The sequence below is a fragment of the Dipodomys ordii genome, unplaced genomic scaffold (assembly GCF_000151885.1).
Source record: "Dipodomys ordii isolate 6190 unplaced genomic scaffold, Dord_2.0 Scaffold7, whole genome shotgun sequence".
Lineage (NCBI taxonomy): Eukaryota > Metazoa > Chordata > Mammalia > Rodentia > Heteromyidae > Dipodomys > Dipodomys ordii.
Window position 1 is genome coordinate 20,278,917 of NW_012267223.1, and position 23,243 is coordinate 20,302,159.

The 23,243-nt window shown below is 50.7% G+C and overlaps 1 protein-coding gene across 1 annotated transcript in view; it reads left to right on the forward strand.

Annotated features, from left to right (window-relative positions):
- Lasp1 (LIM and SH3 protein 1) overlaps positions 1-20,392 on the forward strand; it is a 39,052-nt gene extending 18,660 nt beyond the window's left edge. Inside the window, exons 4-7 of the mRNA XM_013037991.1 lie at positions 6,610-6,717; positions 14,995-15,151; positions 15,551-15,654; positions 17,724-20,392. Of these exons, the coding sequence (XP_012893445.1) occupies positions 6,610-6,717; positions 14,995-15,151; positions 15,551-15,654; positions 17,724-17,897 (543 nt within the window). The 3' untranslated portion in view covers positions 17,898-20,392. The remainder of the gene's footprint in view (positions 1-6,609; positions 6,718-14,994; positions 15,152-15,550; positions 15,655-17,723) is intronic.
- The last annotated feature ends 2,851 nt before the right edge of the window (positions 20,393-23,243 follow it).

The window sequence follows — 23,243 nt, forward strand, 5'->3', positions numbered from 1 at the left end:
ATGTGGGACTCCTGCAGCCAGATCTTGTCATAATTGCCCTGGGTGCCACTGGGGAGAATCAGCCACACCCCCTTCCCAGGGTCTCCTGTGTGCTTTCTCAGATGCTGCTCCTTGCAGCCCTGTGACAAGACAGTGTGCTGCTTTCCCATTGTACAGATGAGGCAACTGAGGCTCAGACATGTAGGGACTTGCTAATAAGCTCATACAGGCAGTACAATATGAACACTACTAAGTGTCATGCTTAGTGCCAAACCAACTAGCTCACTGATCCTCAGTGAGGATGTTCAGTGAGGCCTGGGGTTCAGGTTGGTCCAACATTGAGACCATTGTTCCTGGGTTTCCATCTAGTCCTCCAGAACAGTCTCTGGATAAGCACCATTGTCCCTTCTGCTGCTAAGAACTTGTATAACTTGATGAGTGCTTTGAGATACTTCTCATCCTTGAACTCAACTCCAGGGGGTAAATGGGAGACTTGTTTCCTTCATGTCACAGGTTGGGGCCTGAAGCTGAGAGAGAAGCACAGGATTTTGACACACACGGAGTTCAGTTGGGTCCTGATCTGTCAGCACCTACGTGTGGTCCCTTGGCCATATACCACCCTGATGTGGCCTGAGGCTCAGGCCTCCTGTGTGTTTCAGGGCTGGTTTGTCTCTGCACAGCAAGTCCCTGCCAGTTAAGGACAGCATGTGGTTGAGCTGGCAGAGAGGGGATTGGCGACAACCAGCTGCTTGGCCCTAACCACTCTCCCCATGGTGGAACTCCCCCTTCCTGTTCTTGAGGAAGGCCCCTGGGACCAGAGGTGGAGAGGATCAGAAGGGCCCATACTGAGCACTGCTGGGAAGAGAGGCAGACCTGGGAAAGGCACAGGTCCTGAGGCGTGCACACCAATAGAGGCTGGAGAGACCCCACGCATTCTCTCTGTGTCTCTTTATATCTGTCTCTCTGCCTCTCTTTATCTCTGCCTCTCTGCTGCTCTCTCCCTCTATCTCTCTCCCTCCCTCTCTCCCCTCCTCTCTCAATTCAGGTCCCTTGTCTTCCAGCTCCAAGGCCATCTGCTGTTCCTTTTTGCCCTTGGAAGCTGATCCCTGCAGGGCGGGGTCTGTGGGAGGAGGCACCTTGCCCTACCTTGTACCCAGCCCAGGTGAGAGGAGCAGAAAGACTAGCTGTTGGCAGGGTAGCCGGCTCCCAGCATGCTAGTCTTCAGAGGCTCCTCTGCGCGCTCCCTCCCCTCCCCCCCCAGCTTCAGGAGCCTGACCTTCGCCTCTCCTGAGCTGCTGACACATTGGGGAACTTGGAAATTGACCTACTATCATTGTTAGGTGTTCACTGAGGAACAAGCTGTGTGTGTGGGTGAGGTCCTGTGTTCTCACATATACCTGATCTTTTTTCTCTTCATAACAACATGATAAAGGGTGCCTTATCCCCAATGTACAGATAGTGATACAGAGGCTTGGAGAGGCGATATCACTTGCCCAGAACTTAGTGGGAGACAGATTTCTAGCTTAGCGGATGTGGTTCTGCTCTGCTCATAACAGTTCTAGCACGATCCAAGTCACCAGTCTGTAGAATGTGCTAATCACCCAGCATTCTTTTTTTTTTTTTGTTGGTTGTGGGGCCTGAACTCAGGGCCTGGGCACTATCCCTCAAGGCTCAAGCCTAGCACTCTGCCACTTGAGCCACAGCACCACTTCTGGCTTTTTCTGCTTATGTAGTGCTAAGGAATCAAACCCAGGGTCTCATGCATGCAAGGCAAGCGCTCTACCACTGGGCCACCTTCCCAGGCCTCTCCTGCCACCCCCCCATACTTGTCAGGGGCTTGGGTGTAATCTTGTCATCTCTCACCAGCTATGTGGTTGAGGCTGTTTTTGCCTCTCATAGCCTTTTCTCCTTCCTGATCAGTGAAGTGGGAACAGAGACCCATTTGTGGGGATGCTAGTGGTGGATCCTGATTCTTTGAGCCTGCCCAGCTGGAGGTGGTGACAGGTCTTGTTCCTGCGGCTGCCCTTTCCCCTGCAGGAGCAGTGCTGTCTAGAGCTGCCTGTGGCTGTCGGAAAGGGAAGGGAAGTGAGAGGGTGCTTTGTCGGGCCAGCCCCACCCCACCAGGGTGTTGGCAGGGTATCTTTCCAGGGCCTGTCCTGGGCCTCCTGCAAATGTCTTAGCCCTTCTGTGTCTTTGCAAAGCTGCCTGTGCTATTTTGGCTTTCTTTTCCTGTCTATATTGGTCCCAAAGTGGCACTTTGGGTGTCTGGGGCACCTGCAGCAGCCTTCCCCAGGAAAACAGTGTTAACCACAGAACTGTCCAGAAATGACCCTCTGATCACTCAGAACTGATCAGGCTGAGTAGAGACAGCAGCTTGGGCCGGTCCAGGCTCTGACACTCTACTCCCTCATGCAGAAGAGTGGCTCATTTAGCTTGGTGCCCATGGTTCATGCCTGTAATCCTAGCTATTCAGGAGGCTGAGATCTGAGGATCATGGTTCAAAGCCAGCCCAGGCAGGAAAGTCTGTGAGATTCTTATCTTCAATAAACTACCAGAAAACCAAAAGTGGCACTGTGGCTCAAAGTGGTAGAGCCCTAGCCTTGAGCCCAAAAACTCGGACAGCACCTGGGCCCTGAGTTCAGGCCGCAGGACTGATACCTTTTGTAGTGTTGTGAAAAATGTCACCAAGGGGAGAGCAAGGGGGGATTGTGTAGTGAAAAACCTCCGGGGACAGAATTGTCTCAGCTGTCTTGGGTCTCTCACAAGCACAGCAAGCATTAGCACACCAGGAAGAATGACATTCTACTCACCTGCACAAGTGACTACCCTCCCAGATCTGTCACTGCTACCTGTGTGACCCTGGACAAGTTGTTTAACTACTCTGTGCCAAAGGTCTTCATGTATGAAGTGGGGCTCACCTCTCTTCAAAGGTATATGTTATTCTAGTGACTGTTCTGGGCATGGAGCCAGCACTCCGTAAATTGTTGCTTTTTTACTGTTTTCCTGGAAGGGAGAGGATTGGATCTTTGACCCTTGCTTCCAGCCTTGGCCTTTCCTGTTAATGCTCTTCCTCACTTTTGCCTATTAAATTTAAACTCTGCTTGCTTTTACATACATACATACATACATATACATACATATACATATATATATATATATTAAAGATTACATAATATAGGCAAGTACTAAGCCTATAATAGTAGAATGGTTAGTAGTATATTTTTCTCAGTCTATTTTAAGTCATATTCTTTCTTTTCTAACTCCTCTTTCTTCCTCCTCATTCCTCCTCCTTTTCCTCTTTCTTTTTTTGCTGTCCTCTTCCTTGTCCTCCTCCTCCTCTTTCTTTCTGAGATAGGGTCTTCCTGTGTAGACTAGGCTAACCTTGAACTTGTCATCTTCCTGTGTCAGTTTCCTGATTGCCGGGGAAATAGGCTTGCCTTGCCAGGCTGGCTTATCTCTTTCTTACACTGATCATCAGAGCAAGTGTTTGTCAAATTATGTTGCCTTATTTGTTGGGAGATGATGTGTCTACATTCAGATCATTTATATTCAGCCAACACACATTGATTTGGACTTACTGTTTGCTGGAATAGTGGTGAACGAGACGAGACAGAGATCCAGGGAGAATGACTAAGAACCCACATCCAAAAAGTAGTTTTATGGCCAGTGGTTTACTGAACATTTGATTTGGTGCCTTAGGGGTTAGTCCTAGCCCAGCTGTGGGGAGTTGCCAGGGTGGGAGGTCCTGGTTCTCATAAGGGACACATTCCCCGCCAAAGTATTGAGATGTACTCCAGCCCAGCTGATACCCAGGCTCAGTGGCTTCAGGCGGGTCCCTTCCCTCCTAACGCTGCAGTGGGCCACCCCTCATATTTCTGGTCCTGTTCTTGAGTGCTGGCATACCTTCCAGACCTCTGACCACCCTCCTGCCCTCAGTGAGTCTTTCTCACCTCGGTTCTCCAATTAGGTCCTACAGATGTCATACGTAGGGTCCCCGATTCCAGTGCAGAGATCAGCTGATCTGCTAGGGACACAGGAAAACAGGCAGAACTCCCCTGCTCCTCCCCAAGACCCAAGCACAAGGCTCTCAGGCTTACCAGGGTGAAATGAATTATCCTTTCCCAGCAGGGACAGGGAGGCTCATTCCCAAGCCTGGGAACCTGCTGATGTCACTGCAGTGTCACCATGGTGATTGTTCCCTTGGATTAGGGGCCTGACCCTTGCCAAGCCAGGAAACAGGAGGGAGTGGGGTTGGCTGTGGTTCAGCAAATGAACATTGACAAGGCATTTTCAGTCACTCTCGCCCATGTGTATCCATCACGGCGCTCCTCGCAGAGCCCCTGTCTGCTTCATTGATCCCCACCTTACAAATATGGGAACTGAGGCCCAAGACCACAGCCTGTCATTCTCGGCTCCCTCTAGCCCTTTTCTCTCCTCTTATTTTTTTTTGGGGGGGTGTGGCACTAAATTTGCAGTACCCCTTAGATTTTTCACTCTAGGCTGGTGTCCTGCCATTTGAGCCACACTTCTACTTCCTTCTTTTTGGTGATTGATTATAGAGATGAGAATCTCAAGTACTTTCCTGCCAAGACTGCCATGATACTCGGATCTCAGCCTCCTGAATAGCTAGGATTCCAGGTGTGAGCCACCAGTTCCTGGCTAGCCCTTGGTCAGAACAAAAAGGTCAGGGAATGCCCTGATCTGTGTGGCCTTGTGCTGTGGGTGCTCAGGGTACCGTCAGCTCAGTACTGTGGACGACTCCAGACCTGGGAGCTTGCCTGGGCTTATTGTCCTGGAAACTGCTAAAGCCCTGGTCCGACTGTCCTGGGCTGACCCCTGGGATCCCCCATGGAGGAAATCCAGGCAGCTGGTGAAGCTAGAAACAGATGGTTGCGGAGGGAGACGGTACATTTCTGAAGCCAAGGGATCATTCCCTGTCCCAGGAGTATTTCCTGAAATACTGTTCTATTCTTCAGAATCCCCAGGGGAGGACAAGCTGTTCCTCATTTATCTCTTCTTGCTGTGTCAGGGAAGTCCTTTCTGATATCTGACTTGAATTCTTTAGAAGAGGAGTGGGTGGTAGGAGGAGCCTGGAGCTAGGACCCTCTCTTCTGAAATGTTTCCCACGTGAGTTATCTCCTCTCCAGTGGCATCGGCCTCAGAAGCTAGCCTGGCAGGCTCCAGGAAGCTGCCAGAGCCTGTCAGAGGCTCATTGATGGAACCTTCCCGGTGGCTGGCTTACCACCCTTCTTTCTGGGCACCAGTTTTATCCTTTTGGCACAGCTCTCCCTCAACTAGTCAGTTAAAAACTCTCCCAGGCTTTTGGTGGGTAGGGCCACATCCTGGCTGGGTGAGGGCTGAAGAGTTCTTGGAGCATTGGCAAGAAGTTGCTTTTTTTAAATGCATTTATGTATTTAGTAGTTGTACAAAGAGGTTTCAATTTCGTAAGTCGGGCTAGGGGTACAACACGTCTTGATCTATGTCACGTCCTCCATCCTCCATCATTCCCCCCTCCCCCCATCCCTACCCTCAAGTTAAAAGCTCAACTAGAATCTTCTTATAGCTATAGGCAGGATGGGGGGGGGGTCTGAAGGTAAAAGGTCAGGAGACAGGAGAGTGAGGACTTGCATTTTTGGGTGTGTGCACGCATATAGGAGCTAGTACTGGGGCTTGAACTCAGAGCCCGTGCGGTGTCCCTTAGCTTTGTCACTCAAGGCTGGCACTCTTATCACATGAGCCATAGCTCCACTTCCAGCTTTTTTGTTGTTGTTGTTGGTTGTGGGGCTTGAACTCTGGGCCTGGGCACTGTTCCTGAGCTTTTCAGCTCAAGGCAAGGGCTCTACCACTTGAGCCACAGCACCACTTCCAGTTTTCTGGTGGTTAATTGGTGATAAGAGTCTCACAGACTTTCATGCCCCAGTTGGCTTGATCCTCTCCTCTTTGCCTCCCTGAGTGGCTAGGATTAGATTACAGGCATGAGCCACCAGCGCTCAGCAGCTTCCAGCTTTATGATGGTTAATTGGTGATAGAAGTCAGAGACTTTCCTGCTCAGCCTGGCCTTGAACCACTAATCCTCAGATCTCAGTCTTCTGAGTAGGTAGGATTATATGGTGTCTGTGAACATTTGCTAGTATGTTATATGGTTTTGATTTCGGTTGGAGACTTTAATTCTTTTTTTTTGTTTTTGTTTTTCTTGCTAATCCTGGGGCTTGAACTCAACCTGGGCACTGTCCCTGAGCCTTTCTGTGCTCAAGGCTAGCACTCTACCACTTGAGCCACAGCGCCACTTCCAGCTTTTTCTGTTGATGTGGTACTGAGGAATCGAACCCAGGGTTTCATGCGTGCTAGGCAAGCACTCGCACTCTACCACTAAGCTACATTCCCAGCCCGAGACTTTAATTCTTGATGACTCAGTTTCCTTATCAATAAAATAGGACAGAGTGTGTGCCTGTATAGATTTAAGCAATATGATTCATGAAGGCACTTGGCCCTGAGCCTGCCACTCAGAGTACACTGATAAATATCCTGGGTCAAGCCTTCTGCTTTGTGTTGGGGATTTCTCATCAAGATGTTTCTCCTAGCCCCTGTCTCCACCTCCTGAATCCAATCCCTCTTTCTCTTGGCCCCCAGGTGCGCTACAAGGAAGAATTTGAGAAGAGCAAGGGTAAAGGCTTCAGCGTGGTGGCAGACACACCTGAACTGCAGAGAATCAAGAAGACCCAGGACCAGATCAGCAACGTGAGTTCCAGTCCCCTGCTGTGGTGACCACACTGTCCCCTCCCTCCTGCTAGCCTGACAGAGCAGGAGGCCAGCTTCCTCACTGCCCTTACAGGAGGGTTTGGCTGGCTCGGCTAAGCAGAGGAAAGGGGAGAGCTGGGGTCCCCAGGTGCCTTTCTGTCTGCATTTCTGCCTGGAAGGGGCCACCCTTTTAGGGGGTGAGGGTGGGACAGGGACTCTGTGCTAAATCACCCCCACTCCCTGAGCCTGGTTTTTCTTCTTCTCTGGGTATGGTGGGTGTCAGGGTACACACTATATACTTCATCCTAGCACAGAAAACTGGGGTTTGGGGAGGGAGGGAGGCCTCCTGTCTGCCACTAGGTGCTGGCAGTGTAGTCACTTCCGCCCCCCCTCACCAGCCTCCCACCCCGGCTTGCTCTTCCTTCCTGTGTGAAAACCCTCGCTGGCTTGTCTGCTGACCCTGGCCTTGAGCTGGTCGGCATCTCCTGGCTGTGCCTGGGGGTGGGGGGTTGTGGGGAGTGGGTGCAGGAGGGCTCAGCTCCGCCTCACGGCCATCCATAGCAGCTGGGGCCAGAGAGCAGGTAGCAGTTTCCTTTTTGGCAGAGCTACAGACCAGCAGGCGGTGTGGTTCTGGGGCTCGTGGGGGTCCGATGTGGGGTATGTGGAAGTAAGGTGAGCCACAACCACAGTAGGTGCTCAGGAGCCCATGCACAGAGCAGCAGGATGTACTTGGCCAGCCTGCACACAGAGGTCCTGTAGATGGAGGAGGCATGCTATTTTGTGTTTGTGTCTATAAAAGGAAGGAGGTGATGGCTGGTGGCTGTGGGGTTAGAGGCTGGAGAGGGCTCTTCCAGTACTCACACTGTGTTCTCCTCCCTCCTCTCCCCCCCCATCTTTATACCCTTTCCCTTCATCCCTTAACCCTTCCCCTTGCCATTCCTCCACTGGGCTTCCTTGGCAGGGAGTTTCTACACGTTGGCTGGGCCAGGCCTCCCGGGGGCTGTAACCATGGGTCAGGTAGATCTCAGAAGGGCAGGACAGCCAGCAGAATCAGCCATGCCAGTATGGTGGCTTTTAGGCTGATGTCTGCTTATATAAAGAAACAGTTGTGGTGCAATACCTGTAATCTCAGCACTGGGGAACATGGAGCAAGAGGACCTCGAGTTTAAAGCCAGCTTAGGTTACGTTGGGAGACAATGTGTGTGCATGTACTGGGGGGTTGAACCTGAGTGGATGTCCCTGAGCTTTTTTTGCTCAAGGCTAGCACTCTACCACTGAAGCCACAGCCTTGCTTCTGGGCTTCTGGTGGTTTATTGGAGATAAGAGTCCCATGGCATCTCCTGCCCTGGCTGGCTTTGAACTGTGATCCTCAGATCTCAGCCTTCTGAGTAACTAAGATGACAGGCCTGAGACACTTGGTGTCTTGCTGACTTAAGACAAGAAGGAAGGAAGGGAGGGAGGGAGGGGAAAAGAAAGAAGGAATGAGAAGAAGGAAGGAAGCTAGCAACCAAGCTGTGGACATACGTTTGATATTACAGATTTGAAGAATGAAGTCCTTCCCTTGAGCCTGGAGGGTCAGGCTCATGCCTGAGGGCTTCCCCTCTGGGTGAGAACCTTCAGGGGTAGCTGGGTCTGTCTTAAGAACTCGCAGTGCGGAAGTGGGGGCGGGCAGGGCATGACCTTGGACACTGGGGAAAACCTGGAATGGCTCATGAAGCTGGAATTTGTGGCTTTTTATTGTGAAAGCTCTTCCTTGTCTTTCTTTGTTTGCTCCCTGTTGGTACTGCCAGCCCAGCAGCACATTCATTCACTGCTTCATCCTATGAGTTTTAGAGGAAGAAGGAGACAAGCAAGCCCAGTGATCCCTGTCTTCCTATTTGGAAGGCTTCCAGAATACTCCATATCCAGCCTATTTCACCTGCTCCCCTGCCACCCCACTGCCCCGCTTTGTCAGAGGTGTTAATGTCTGAGGAATCCTAGTTAACAAAAAACTCCCTGTGGCCAGACTGCCACCCCAAGGAGATAACCATCTTATCGACAGCCACAGAGCTGCAATTAGCTGATGGTCCTCAGCCCAGAGCTGGGGGAGGCACCTTGAACCTGACCTGGCGTCCGCCTCAGCTGCTTCTGCAGCTGTAGCCGGGGCCTGTGAAGTGTGACCACAAGCTGGAAGATTCTTTCTTGCTTTTAATGAATGCAATTAAAGTCTGTCTGGCAACATATGAAACAAGTCAGAATAAATACCCTGTAGTCAGGGCTTTTAGCACAAAGGCAACCTCCTCTCCCCCATGCCACCTGAGGTAGCCTCGTGTGTGTGTGTGTGTGTGTGTGTGTGTGTGTGTGTGTAAAATCCATATTTCCCTGGGCTCCTGAGTGCACTGACCCTTAAGTCAGGACTTTAGACGTTGGCTCGGCCCCAGAACCTCCCAGGGAAACTTTAAATCACTTTCAGGTGCTACACTATGCCAGCCTCCAGAAGATTTTTGGGAAAGATAGAGTCAGGAGCCACACCTGTGTTTTGTTTCCTGTATGTGGCTTGTCCCTTCCCAGATTAGCACCAAATGAAGGGTGGTTGTTTCTAAAGGTCAGACTGTCCTGTAGAGATGAAAATTTGCCTTCCCTGCAAGAGTAGGCTGCAGATGGGATTTTACCAGCCAGAGCTCTTGAAAAACAAGTGTCTAATGGCAGTATGTATAGCGGGACGGTCGCTTTGGCTGCACACAACCTGTCCTCTGTTGTGTGAATAACAATGATATTATTATTCAAAGATTAACCTATCCTGCTTTCTATGTTGTGACTGAAGAGTCAGAGAGACTCCTGGTAAGCAGCTCAGAGGTAGAACGAATGCATGCTTAGCGTGTGCAAGCCCATATGTTTGACTGAAGCCAGGTGCCAGTGGCTCATGCCTGTAATCCTACCTACTCAGAGGATGAGAACTGAGGATCACAGTTCGAAGCCAGCCTGGGCAGAAAAGTCCATGAGACTCTTATCTCAAAGCCAGAAGTGTCACTGTGGCTCAAAGTGGTAGAGCACTACTAGCCTTGAGTGAAAAAAGCTCAGGGACAGCACCCAGGCCCTGAATTCAAGCCCTACAACTGACTAAATAAATAAATAAAAGTTTGAGTGGAATAGTAAGAATGCACAGGACATCTTGAGAGGTATAATAAAGTCTTGTAAAGTATATGTTTGTGGCAGTGCTATCCACACTAAAGGATGGGAGGATGGATGCTGAGCGGTGGGTTCAGGCTGTGTGTTTGCTGTGCTGGCCTTTGATCAGGAGCTCTGGGCTAATCCCAGTTGGGTATTCTCCTACCTCTGCTTCCCAACCAAGTAGCTGGCTCTTGAGTGTGTGTGTGTGTGTGTGTTTGGCTCTTGAGAGGGTGTGTGTGTGTGTGTGTGTGTGTGTGTGTGTGTGTGTGTGTCCTGGCTCTTGAATTCAGGGCCAGGGCACTGTCCCTGAGTTTTTTTTGTGCAAAGCTAGCACTCTACAACACTGAGCCACAGCTCTACTTCTGGTTTTCTGGTGCTTGGAGACAACAGTCTCACAGAATTTTTTGGCCCCTGGCTGGCTTTGAAACACAATCATCAGATCTCAGCCTCTTAAGTAGCTAGGATTATAGGTGTGAGCCACCAGTACTGGGCTTCTTGAGGTCTTTAACATATGAGAAAGTTCAGATATTGGAGTTCCACCTGCCTTTAGGTATTTACTCTCCCTCCACCTCACCCCCTGGTTGTGGGGTTTGAACTCTGGGCCTGGGCGCTATCCCTCAGCTCTTCAGCTCATGGAGAGCACTCTGCCACTTATACCACAGTGCTACTTCCGGTTTTCTGGTGGTTAATTGGAGATAAAAGTCTCAGACTTTCCTGCCCAGGCTGGCTTTGAACTGCAATCCTCAGATCTCAGCCTCCTGAGTAGCTAGGATTATAGGTGTGAGCCACCAGCACCCAGCTACATATTTGCTTATGTATTGCTTCTCTTGTACATAGCTTGGTATTTTTGTTGGGGATCAAACCCAGGGTCTTTCCCTTGCTAAGTATGTGCTCTACCATTGAGATATTTCCCTAGGCCCAATTTTAACCATTTTTTTTCCTCCGTGAATTACAACACATAGTATCATATGTAAATCAAGAAACAGAACAAGCCATCCTAGCTACTCAGGAGGCTGAGATCTGAGGATAATGGTTTCCAGGCAGGAAAGTCCATGAGACTATCTCTAATTAACTATCAGAAAGGCCAGAAGTGGTGCTGTGGCTTAAGTAGTAGAGTGCAAGTAAAAAATAAAACATTGTGACTTGTACCACGAGCAGTATTGCAATGGAAATTGAGAACTAGGGCTCAGATGTTAGAACTGGATTCTGATTTAGGCACTCACCTTCTCAGCCTTGGCTTCCTCACCGATAAGATGGGGGTGATAATGGTAATGTAATTCTTGGGCTGGCTAAGGAAAGAAGTAATGCATATAAGGCCACAGAAACTAGGATTTCAGCAAATCCTAGAGATTTGGGAGGCGTTATTGTCTGAGAAAGAGAGGAGGGAGAAGGAGTTGGCACGTGAGTAGTTTATTCCATTCAAAGACTGATGTTCCCTCCTTGGCCCTGATGCAGAATCACGCGGGGAGGGTTGTGTGGACAGTCAGGCTTTTATTTTCCACCACAATCAGGAAGCAGGTGCTTCAGAAAGCAGAAGTTCCGCCAGCAGAGCTTTGGAAGAGACACTACCTAGTCATATGGAGGTCTGGCCAGTAGTAGATCAACGCCAGGGTGTCTAGGCCTTGACTGCCTGTGCACTTAAGGCCTCATGGGACAGCTGGAGTGTGATCTTTTTATTTTATTTTATTTATTTATTTATTTTTATTTTTATTTTTGGGTCCAGTCGTGGGGCCTGAACTCTGGGCCTGGGTGCTGTCCCTCAGCTCTTCAGCTCAAGGCTAGCACTCTACCACTTGAGCCACAGCGTCGCTTCTGGCTTTTTTCTTTTTTCTTATGTGGTGCTGAGGAATCGAACCCAGGGCCTCAGGCATGCAAAGCAAGCGCTCTACCACTGAGCCACCTTCCCAGCCCTGGAGTGTGATCTTACATGATCTTCCACTGGGCCTCTGCTGATGCCTTGACTCAGCCTCATGGAAGGCTCTGAGACCATCTGAAATCTGTTCAGCAAGGCCCTCAGAGGCCAGACAATATTTCCTTGCCTATTTGTTTAAACCTATAGGAGGGCAGGCACAGTACTAACAGATTCTTCCTCTACTGGGGAGGAAGTGGAGGTGCAGACCAGCAGGCTTCAACTAGGACTTTGGGCACATGGACATGTGGGTAGTCTGCTCTCAGGAAGAAGGGGCTTGTGTTACCTGCACTGTGTCCTTGTGTAACCCACTTGCTGTTTCAGAGCAGGGAAAGTTCTTTTGTGGAACTTACTGTCCCTCTGAGCCCCATTTTCCTTCTCTGCAAAATGGGAATGTAAAGTGTCTATGATTGATTTAAGGGTGATTGTCATCAGAGTCTAGGTAATGTGTGAGGAGCGTTAGGGTGCAGGGCTGTGCAAATGTGGAGGTTGTTAATATTGAGGAAGAGGATGCCTTGTGTTCAGGCTGCCACTATCGGCTGTCTGGGTTTTCAGTCCCTAAGTTCTTTACACATTTATCCACAGGTAGCAATTTACATTTATGTGTGATACTGGGGTTTTGAACTCAGGACTTCTTGCTTGCTAGATTTGGGAACTACTGCTTGAGCGGTTTCATTTTATGGTTTTATTTGCTGGCTAATTGGAGATAAGTGTCTCATGGCTTTATCTGCTCTGACTGGCTTGGATCCTCAGATCTCAGTCTTTTGAGTAGCTAGAATTATAGGCGTGAGCCACTGGTGCCTGGCAAGTAACAGCATTTAAAGAGTGAGATGGATTCCACCAGCTGCTTGTGGAAATACACACGTGACCACACCTGCTTTCAGAGCAGGTCTTCAGGACTACCCAAGCATTTGGCATCATGACCATCAGGACTGGGGCCTAGAGGGGAAGGGGACACTCCCAAGGTTAAAAAAAAAAAAATGGAATGAGCCATGAGTGTTGGCTAGCAGCCACGGGGAAGGGCTGACTTACAGAGCAGTGATGAGGGACAGAACCTGGCCTTGGGGCAGAAGAGGAGTTGCAGCCCCAACCTGTCTCTTCCCCAGAGCCGTCCGTCTCACCAGCTCCAGTGCACACAGCCACACCCGAGAGGCTGTCACGCAGGATCGCTGGGCCCTGTGCCAGGAACACCTGCCCTGCAGGCCTCCTGTCCAGCACCCCCAGGCCCCAGCACAGACATCTGTTCCCCTACTTCTACACTCTGCCCCGCACACACTGGTTCCTGGGATCAAGCCTCATTTCACTAACAGAAAGTAAACAAGGGATAAAAGTCCGAAGGGCAGATGCCGGTGAACTTGGAGGTTCAGGAACAGAGGGGTCCTCTCCTGTGTCCCTCCAGGGGCCAAGGTCACCAGGGGAAGTAGGGCTTGGGAAATTCACCTTTTGCCCTATATGGACACTTTACCCTCGGGGACCTTTCTCAGTAGGATTGGAGGGTTTCACTCTCACCAGAGTGAACCCCCTCCCCAGGCATAGGCTCCACATATTTTGCCATGTTGGGTGTGGGTCATAAAGGGAAATATCAGGATGGGGAAAAGAGGGACCCATCCCAACTCAAACCAGGTGAGCCATCCTCTGCCTCTAGCCCAGACCTTAGTAAATAACTATTATTTAGCCTTGCAAGCCACACAGGTATTCCCAATTAGCCACAGTGCTTTTGTCGTGCCTGGCAAAGGGCTCACTGGCTCACTGTGGGCAGTGAATGTCAAGGATGAGAGATGGCAACGACTCCCTGTGGAGAGTGGATGGCCAAGGAGGCGGCGCTGGGCCATCACAGCCTAGTCCCGCCCTGCTGGCCTGGACACAGGGTCAGGCGCTCTTCCCACTGGCTACAGGAAACAGTCATCTTTGCCCTGCTCCTTTCCCTCTTCCCTGCCCTCAGCGTTTCTAGGATCAGGAAAGGGCAGGGCAGGATCCTTGTGAACAGGAAGTAAGAGCTACCTCCTGGCAGGTGCCCGAGGCCTGCCTGAACCTCTGGGATGGAACTGGTTTCTGGGACTGTCCTGCTTTCCGCTTTCTTCATTTTCCCTGGGGGTAAGGATGGGTTGTTCACTCTGTCACCCTGCCACTTCCTCTCTAGTCTTAGACCAGCCCTGCAGCCACAGAACACTCAAACCCTGAGCCTCAGCACCTCCTCTCGGCTGATCTCATCATCCATTTCCTCTGTGAAACGGGGGTAGGAAGTCCCCTTGAGGCTACGAGAAAACCTTAGAACTTCTGTGTTTCGTTAAAATAATTTCATGTGTTACATTATATGTTCCCTATTTGTAAAGTGTGTTTATAAAATAGATGCGATTTGAGGGATTACGCTCAAATGTGTGTCAGCAACAGGAATATACAAACCAGTCTTTAGGCAAGCAAGCCCCTTCTGCCAGGCGAAGTCTCCCATAGATGTGGTACTTTTAAATACCAAGCACAGTGCTAGGGTTCAGTCAGCAGGAGTTGGCAGTGTTCCTGATGATTCCTGAGGAGGCAGGGAAGGCCCAATCCGTGCCATAGATATACACTAATGACAGCTCACGTTCGTCTGATGCTTTCATTCACATGGTCCTTTGACAGTGATCATCTCAGCACAGCCTCCAGTGCAGCTCAGGTGACACCCATATCCTATTTTGTGTTATTTATATTGGTGCTTGTACTAGGACTTGAACTTGGGGGCCTTGAGCCCTCATTTGGCTTTTTTTCCCTCGAGGCTGGCACTTTACCACATGAGCCACAGCTCCACTTCCAGCTTTCCACTGGTTAATTGGACACAAGAGCCTCCCTTTTTCTGCTTGAACTGGCTTCTAACTTTGATCCTCACATCTCAGCCTTTGGAGTATGGGGGACCACAGGCAATGAGCTGCCAGCACCGGGCTTCAGATATCCCATCTTAGAGGTAGAAACTAAGGCTTGTCAAGGCTAAATCTATGTATGTGGTGCTTTGTCTTCGTGGGGCCCTGCAGGAGACTGTTCCAGCTTAGGATTTTCCCTCTTCTCAGTTCCTCCCCAGTCAGGCATCTCACTATGTTGCCTGGACTGGCCTTGAACTCCTGGCTTCAGCCTTCCCCCAGTAAGTGGGACTATTGGTGCTCACCACTATGCCTGTCTTAAGTGACCTCAGGAAGGGAGTGGTTGGTTTGCTGTGGGATCCTTCACCTGGCACGTCTGCCCTGCAGATCAAATACCATGAGGAGTTTGAGAAGAGCCGCATGGGCCCCAGTGGGGGTGAGGGGATAGAACCGGAGCGCCGAGAATCCCAGGACAGCAGCAGCTACCGGCGGCCCCCAGATCAGCAGCAGCAGCAGCCACACCACATCCCAACCAGTACCACAGGTGAGTGTCCACCTGTGGAGACACAGGCTGTGAGGCCAGGTTGCTGTAACCCTAGGAAAGAGGTTGAAGAGAAAGCCCAAGGCATACATGCATACTTTCAGAGAGCTGGTTCTACACCCCCTATCCCCCTCCCCGCCAGGCCATATCAGTGGCAAGGGTATGAACCCTGGGCTCAAGCCGTGTGCTGGGCTGAGGGCAGGACCCTCCCTCCTAACCCACCCATACACATGACAAGATGCAGAGCCCTAGCTGTGGAGCCCAGGGCACTACCTGCTTGCCTGTACACACACGCACGCGCATACACGTAGGCAACAAGCCTTTGACCATGGAGATTGTTTTTCAGGGGATGCTTAGATTTGGCCAGACATTTTCTGATGCTTTTATTTACCTACCTTCCAGCTTACCAGCAGCCCCAGCAGCAGCAAGTGACCCCATCCTACGGTGGTTACAAGGAGCCTGCAGCCCCCGTCTCCATACAGCGCAGCGCTCCTGGAGGGGGTGGGGTGAGTAACCGGCTGGAGGGGAGAGGTCTCAGAGGTCGGAGGCCAATGGACCGCCTGGCCTTTGACTCATCTCCTGTTGTCTGTGGCGGGAGGTGGGGGGGCAGCCTCACAGAAGAAGTATGGTGAAGTAGCTGAGTCTGACTGGGCTTGGGGTCCTGTGTTCTAGCCCTGGGTATACCTTGAGTTAGTCAGGCCTCTACCTGCTCTCCCTGCCTGGCACAGATGAAGTACCTTTCTGCTTGGGGCCTTCTAGACACGGACCTTGTTCTTCCTCTCTTCATGAGGGTGACCCACTTTGTCCTTCACGTCTTGACATGTCCTTTCCTCTGAAGGCCCTTCCCAAACCAACCCATAGCAAATGGATCTCCCCTGATGTTTTCTGTCATTTGGCCCCCAACTGGTTCCCTTCAGAGCACTTTCTCCAATCTTGACCACTCATATAATCCTGGTGGTACACTCATATAATCCTGGTACTTGGAAGTCTGGGGCAGAGATGGTAAGTTTGAGGTCAGCCTGGGAAACAGAGTCAGGGATACATAATGAAACCCTGTTTCCAAAACAAAACAAATGAGACTCGAGTCTATAGTCCTTACTGTTTGGGGGGGAAAGATCATCAGAAGCCAGCCCCAGTCAGTGGCTGGGCACGGGGAGCATACCTGTCCTCCTCAGCAGCTCAAGGAGGCACAAATAGGATTTCAGTCCAGGCTGGTCCAAGAGATCCTATTTGGAAAATAACTTAAGTGTTGAGCGCATGGCTCATTGGTAGAGTGCCTGCCTAGTAAGCACTTGAAGCCTTGAGTTCAAACCCCAGTACCACTACCCACTCCCCCAAAGAAAAGAAATCCACATCATAGTGAACAGGGCTTGTCACCTTGGTGTTAGGTTTATGGGGATCTAGGTCTATTCCTTTTTACCTTTTTTTTTTTTTGTCCGTCACGGAGCTTGAACTCTGGGCTTGGGCGCTGTCCCTTAGCTCTTCAGTTCAAAGTGAGCGCTCTACTACTTGAGCCACAGTGCTACTTCCAGTTTTCTAGTGGTTTATTGGAGATGAGTCTCACAGGGCTGGGAAGGTGGCTCAGTGGTAGAGTGCTTGCCTCACATGCATGAAGCTCTGGGTTCCATTCCTCGGCACCACATAAACAGAAAAAGCTGGAAGTGGCATTGGGGGTCAAGTGGTAGAGCGCTAGCCTTGAGCTGACGAGCTGAGGGACAGCGTTCAGGCCCCATGACCCACCAAAAAAAAAAAGTCTCACAGACTTTCCTATCAGGGCTGGCTTTGAACCGCGATCCTCAGATCTCAGCCTCCTGAGTAGCTAGGATTATAGGCATGAACCACTGGCGCTGGGCTCCTTTTTACCCCCACCCCTGCCAAAATAATAATAATAATAATAAGGTTGCCAGTTGCTGGAGGCTCATGCCTATAATCCTAACTATTCAAGAGACTGAGTCTGAAGAAAGCTAGCCCAGGCAGGATAAGTCTGAGAGACCTTTATCTCCAATACCACCCCCCTTATCCCCACCCCACCCCCTAGGAAAAAAAAAAAAGCACAAAGTGGAGAGCTGTGGCTCAAGTGGCAAAATACTAGCTTCCAGTACAAAAGCTTAGAGACAGCACCCAAGCCCTGAGTTCAACTTATAGGACTAGTGCACATGTACACACACACACACACAAACACACACATGGGGGGAAGGAGAGAATCTTGCTAATATTAGCCCAGATTAGTTTGAAATTGTCAATCCTGCTTTAGTCACCAAATGCCAGGATTACAGGCATGCACCACCACTCCCAGCTTTTAAAGTCTCCCAGCATGGGACAAGAGGCAGAGAGAGTGTACCCTTACCCTATGTCTGTCTCTTGATCTAAAACCAAATACTTTATGAACAAGGATGTGTGTTCTCAGAGACTAAGAAACAAGAACTTTCAGAGCACAGCTCAGCACTCTTCCCTTCCCATTCCCCATGTCTTGGTTCATTGTTCCCCTGAACCCTGCTTCAGGAGCCCCCAGAGTTAGAAATAAATGGAGGTCTGGGAGTGTAGCTCAGTGCTTCCTTGTCGCCCCTGCCCGCAGAAGCGGTACCGTGCGGTGTATGACTACAGCGCTGCGGATGAGGACGAGGTCTCCTTCCAGGATGGGGACACCATTGTCAACGTGCAGCAGATCGACGACGGCTGGATGTACGGGACCGTGGAGCGCACGGGCGACACGGGGATGCTGCCAGCCAATTACGTGGAGGCCATCTGAGCCCCGGGCCCCCCTCCCTCCATCTTCAGTGCATTCCACAGCATCGCATCCATCCTGGGGCCTCACCGTCCACAGACACCCGTTCAGTGTCTCTCTCTTTTTTTTTTTTAAGATCAGCGACAGCTTGTCTATTCTTACCCCTTCTCCAGCTTCTTTTGCCAACCGAAGCCTCATTCTGCCACTTTTCTCGGGTTCTTTCATCTAGCAGGTTTTCCCCTCCACTGACTTTGTCATTTCTCTCTGGATAGATTAGGCAGGGTACCCTGGCAGGGCCGGGGCCTGGGCAGGAAGCGTGTTGGCGGATAGCCTCACCGCCCCTCTCTCTCACTGTCCTGCCCAGTTCCTCAACCCAGACATTCCAGAGTCGGGGCTCACCCCAGCCCCACGGGACTCCCAGTCAGCACTCTGCACGTTCCCCTGAGATGGGGGTGGGAGGCTCTGTGGTTATGTGGGGACTTGTGGGATCGACTCACCTCTCTCCCTCAAAGAGGGGGCTCCCTGCCCTGCCTCGAGGGCAGCAGAAGGAGAATAGAATTCCCACTTTGAGATGTGAATTCCTGCCCCATGTGTGTTCTTTCTTGTACTTCGGCCCACACAGACCTAGAGAGCTCCCGGGCAAGCACAGCTGGGGTCAGGTTCTTGCCTTACTATGTTAGGCCAGGCACAGAAAGCAGAGAAATGGTGTTCGCCCCCGGAGCTCTGCTCACTGCCCCCCATCTCCAGGGACTGAACATCAATTGCTTCCCAGGCTGAAAGCCATCGCCCAAAGGGTTAGAGACTGGGCTGCCTGTGGTGGGGATCCATGTTAAGCTGGACCTCTTCTCGTGGGGAGAGATGCCAGAAAGTCTTGGAATGATGCCTAGCCAGGAGGGCCCTATGTGTCTCCAGTGGGGGTCTGTTGGGACAGAAGCGAGACTGCAAGTGTCTGTGGTCAGGGCAAATAGGTGAGAACAAGAAGAAAGTGTGTCTGGGCTTGTAACAGACAGACAGATAGACACAGCTGTTTCACCCTGCGATGTTTCTAGACCTGAAGAAAGCCACCTCCCCCTTTATCCTTTGCAGGGTGCTGTGCAGAAGTTAAGGCTGGGTCTGGCCTGGGCGGGGCCTGTTGCTGAGCTGCAGGCATTTTCTCTTCCCTATCTTCATATCTAGAGTTGCAGAGTTAGAGTACCAGAAGGACCTGGGTCCCTCATACCATGGTGCCTCACATAGGGCTTTTCCCTCTCACTTCCATAAAGCCCCCTTGTAGCCAGGAAGAGGGTCCTGGAGTTACAAAACTGGAAGCACTGACTCTGGGCGGAGAGAGGGACAGACGGTGCTATGTCCATCCGGGGACGAGGCCAGCCTGTGCTTGGCTTTCCTCATCTCTAGGTTTTCTTGTCACCCCTAGGATCTCCCTCTCCCAACTCCACCCAGAGTCCAAGTCTAGTACCCTCTTGGTGAGGTCTAAGCCGGTGGTTGAGGAAATTGGCCTTGGGAGAATCCTGCCTGAAACGTTCCTTTTCCTTTCAGGCCCCAGTCTAGGTCAGGACAGGTAGAATATTCTATTGGGGAATCTCGGGGTAGGGGGTGGGAAGTGAGGGCAGTTGATGTCTTGGGTGATGCACTAGTCCCTGAGGCACTGATCCATTCCATTTTCTCTTGATCTCAAAGCACAATGCCGGTCTGGGGGACATGTCAGGGAAAAGATCCTGAACATGTGGGAGGAGCCAGAGGCCTCCTGTTTCCACTCAGCTGACTCCCTACCAAAACAGGGCAAGCCAGCTGTTCCCTCTGTTCTTTCTCCCTCTCCCCCATATCCCGAGAGGAGGGGCCGTCTCACTGGTGCTGAGGGACCCAGGGCTGCTGGAGTCCGTGTTCCTTTCCAGAACCAATCCACCCTTAGAAGACCACAGTACCCCGAGGGCTGGGCTGAACCCCTGGTCTTTGCCTCTCCTCACAGAGGTCTTTTAGTCAGTCTAATCCCAGAAGAGAAGACACCCCAGCTAGAATGTGAACTTAATTTTTGTCGACCAATCCTCCGGTGCAAGAAGTCCAATGGTGAGAAGCATGGATTCTCCCAACACTGCTTCCTGCCTGCCCCGCCCCTCTCTCCAGGGAAAACTTTTATGCTTAGTTTCTGCCTTTTTCCCTTCACATATGCACTTTTGGGCCTTTTTATTTTAAATATATATATAGCTGGAAAACAAAACAAAAACAATGTACCATCCCCAGAAGCCTGTATTTAAAAAGAAACACAAGTGACCCTGTGAAAATGGCCTCTGTCCAAACATTTTGTCCGTGAGTGTGTGTGTGTGTACATGTGTGCGTGTGTGAGAAGCTACCCACTCATCTTTTATATGGGGTTGTCTTTCCTCGGTCTGTTTGATCCCTTCCCTTGTGAGCTTGTGCTTGGGATCAGATCTTTCTGGCCTGTTATGACTCTGAACATTGACTTGAACCACAACTGAATCTTTTTCCTGGTGACTCAAATAAAAGTATAATTTTTACCTGCGGACTTGGCTTCTTCTTTGGCTCTGAGGCGCTCCTGGGTATGCGAGTCCTGTCTGCTTGGGGACATTGGCCTGTTACCCTCTGAGAGCCAGGCAGAGAACTAAGAGTCAAAGGGCAGCTTGCTGTCCTCTAGGTCCTGACATCTTCCTCCTGGCTGAGAACTTTCCCCTAGCCTGCTGCTGGCTTCTCCATCACTCATCTGTACCCAGCCCGGTGACACTCCCAGATCCCAGACAGTGCTCAGCTCTCATCATACTTCCAAGGGGAAATGTCCTCCACTGCCTGGTGCAGTGGGGCAGAGGATGGCTATCCAAGTTGAATTCTCTGGAATCTGGCTAGGGTTTGGCCTAGAGCTACTAATTAAACCCTTGAGCCAGCCCTTGCCTATGCCCAGTGCAGGGCAGATAATAGTAGCTCAGTGCCTGCTTAATCGGTGAAATAACAGGACTGGGCCCTCACTATACCTTATGAGTGTGACTTCCTATTTCTCTTCCTATCTTGCTAGCAGCTCTGGGAGTAAAGTAACTGATTCAGATCGTGTTCCTGAAATCACAAATGTTAAATGGTTTAGTATAAGGCCTTTGGATCCCAGCATGAGGACCAGCTACCTGCACACCCGTGCCAGGTGTTATCCTGTCCTAGGCTGCCCTCTATGTATCTCCAGGCTTAACTGCATGCACCCAGGGTCTGATAGGGAGTGGGACTCCCCTCTTGCTCAGAGAGGCAGTAATAAAGAAGCATCTCTTCCCCTGGTCCCTACCCCGGGGTGGGGGGGGCCCTACTCTTCACCAGTAGTTGCCTGTGCAGGTGCTTTGTGCTGAGGAGCATTTCTTCCATTGGGGCTCTGGCCTCAAGTACAATCGAAGGGAGGGAAAAGGGCTTCTTCCAGCTTAGCGTTTGTAACCAGGAGAATGACACAGAACTGAACCTGAGTGGGGAGTACAGAGGCGGCACCCGGGTAACACAAAGCAACAGTGACACCATGCACCCGCCCCCCACATTTACACACAGATAGCTGGCTGCTTACTACGTTCCCAGCCGGAGGGGGAGGAGCCAGAGCTGGTTCACGATTGGCTTGTCTTCACCCTCTCACTGCCCCTCCCTTGGAGGTTTCTGTCACCTGTCTCTTTGTCACCTTCCCAGCCACTGAAAGGGACAGGCAGGCTTCCTGTTCACAGCTCTGTGCTCCAACCAAGGGGTCGAGATTCCCATTTGGAAATGGCCTGAGTTCCTGAGGCTCAGTGTTGTAAAGGGGATCACTGGTGTCTATTCTGGAACCCTTCAAAAACTGTTTGGGCTCAAGCCAAGGAGACTAGACCTTAGAAGTGCTCCAGGGATTTTCTTTCTTTCTTTCTTTTCTTCTAATTTAGCAGGAAACAGCCAAGTGTGGTGGTTCACTCCAGTAATACCAGCATTTGGGAGGTGGAGGCAGGAGAATTCAGTCCAAGGTCAGTCTGGGCTACATAGCAAAGCTGCTGGAAAAAATGTTTTTTAAAGGAGCCCAGTGCTGGTGGCTCATGCCTGCAATCCTAAACTACTCAAGAGGCTGAGATCTGGAGATCGTGGTTCAAACTTAGTCTGGACAGGAAAGTCTATGAAACTCTTTTTTTTTTTTTGGGTCCGGTTGTGGGGCCTGAACTCTGGGCCTGGGTGCTGTCCCTCAGCTCTTCAGCTCAAGGCTAGCGCTTTACCACTTGAGCCACAGCACCACTTCTGGCCTTTTTCTTTTTGCTTATGTGGTGCTGAGGAATCGAACCCAGGGCCTCAGGCATGTAAGGCAAGCGCTCTATCACTGAGCCACCTTCCCAGCCCCTGAAACTCTTAACTCTAATTAACCACCAGAAAGCCAGAAGTAGTGCTGTGGCTCAAAGTAGTAGAGCACTAGCCTTAAGCTAAAAACTCAGGGACACCGTTCAGGCCCTGAGTTCAAGCCCCACAACCAAAAAAAAAAATTTTTTTTTAAACTATTGAGACACAGAATGGTAGAAAGTACTGGGCACTGGTTGCTCATACCTATAATCTTAGCTACTTAGGAGGCTGAGATATGGGGATTGTGTTTCAAAGCCATACTGTGCAGGAAAGTCTGTGAGAATATTGTCTCCAATTAGCCACCAAAAATCCAGAAATAGAGCTGTGGCTCAAGTGGTAGAGTGCTAGCCTTGAGCAAAAAATGCTCAGGGAGCCCTGCGCAGGTGGTTCACACCTGTAATCCTAGCTACTCAGGAGGCTGAGATCTGAGGATTGTGGTTCAAAGCCAGCCCAGGCAGGAAAGCCCGTGAGACTCTTATCTCCAGTAAACCACTAGAAAACTGGAAGTGGTGCTGTGGCTCAAGCAGTAGAGTGCTCGCCTTGAGCTGAAGAGCTGAGGGACAGTGCCCAGGCCCAGAATTCAAGCCCCATGACCGACAAAAAAAAAAAAAAAAGCTCAGGGACAGTGTTCAAGCTCTGAGTTCAAGCGCCAGGACTAGCAGGCACACACACACACACACACACACACACACACACACACAAATGTAGAAATTAAGATAGGAGTCTTGTCTCTTTTTTTTTAGACATCAAGACTTCAGATTTCAATCTTTCTTCCCTCAGAAGCCATTTGGATTTATGTTTCTACTCACTTTTTTTTTTGTTTTGTTTTTGGGTCCGGTCGTGGGGCCTGAACTCTGGGCCTGGGCGCTGTCCCTCAGCTCTTCAGCTCAAGGCTAGCGCTCTACCACTTGAGCTACAGCGCCACTTCCAGCTTTTTTCTTTTTGCTTATGTGGTGCTGAGGAATCGAACCCAGGGCCTCAGGCATGCAAGGCAAGCGCTCTACCACTGAGCCATCTTCCCAGCCCCTTACTTACTCTTATGAG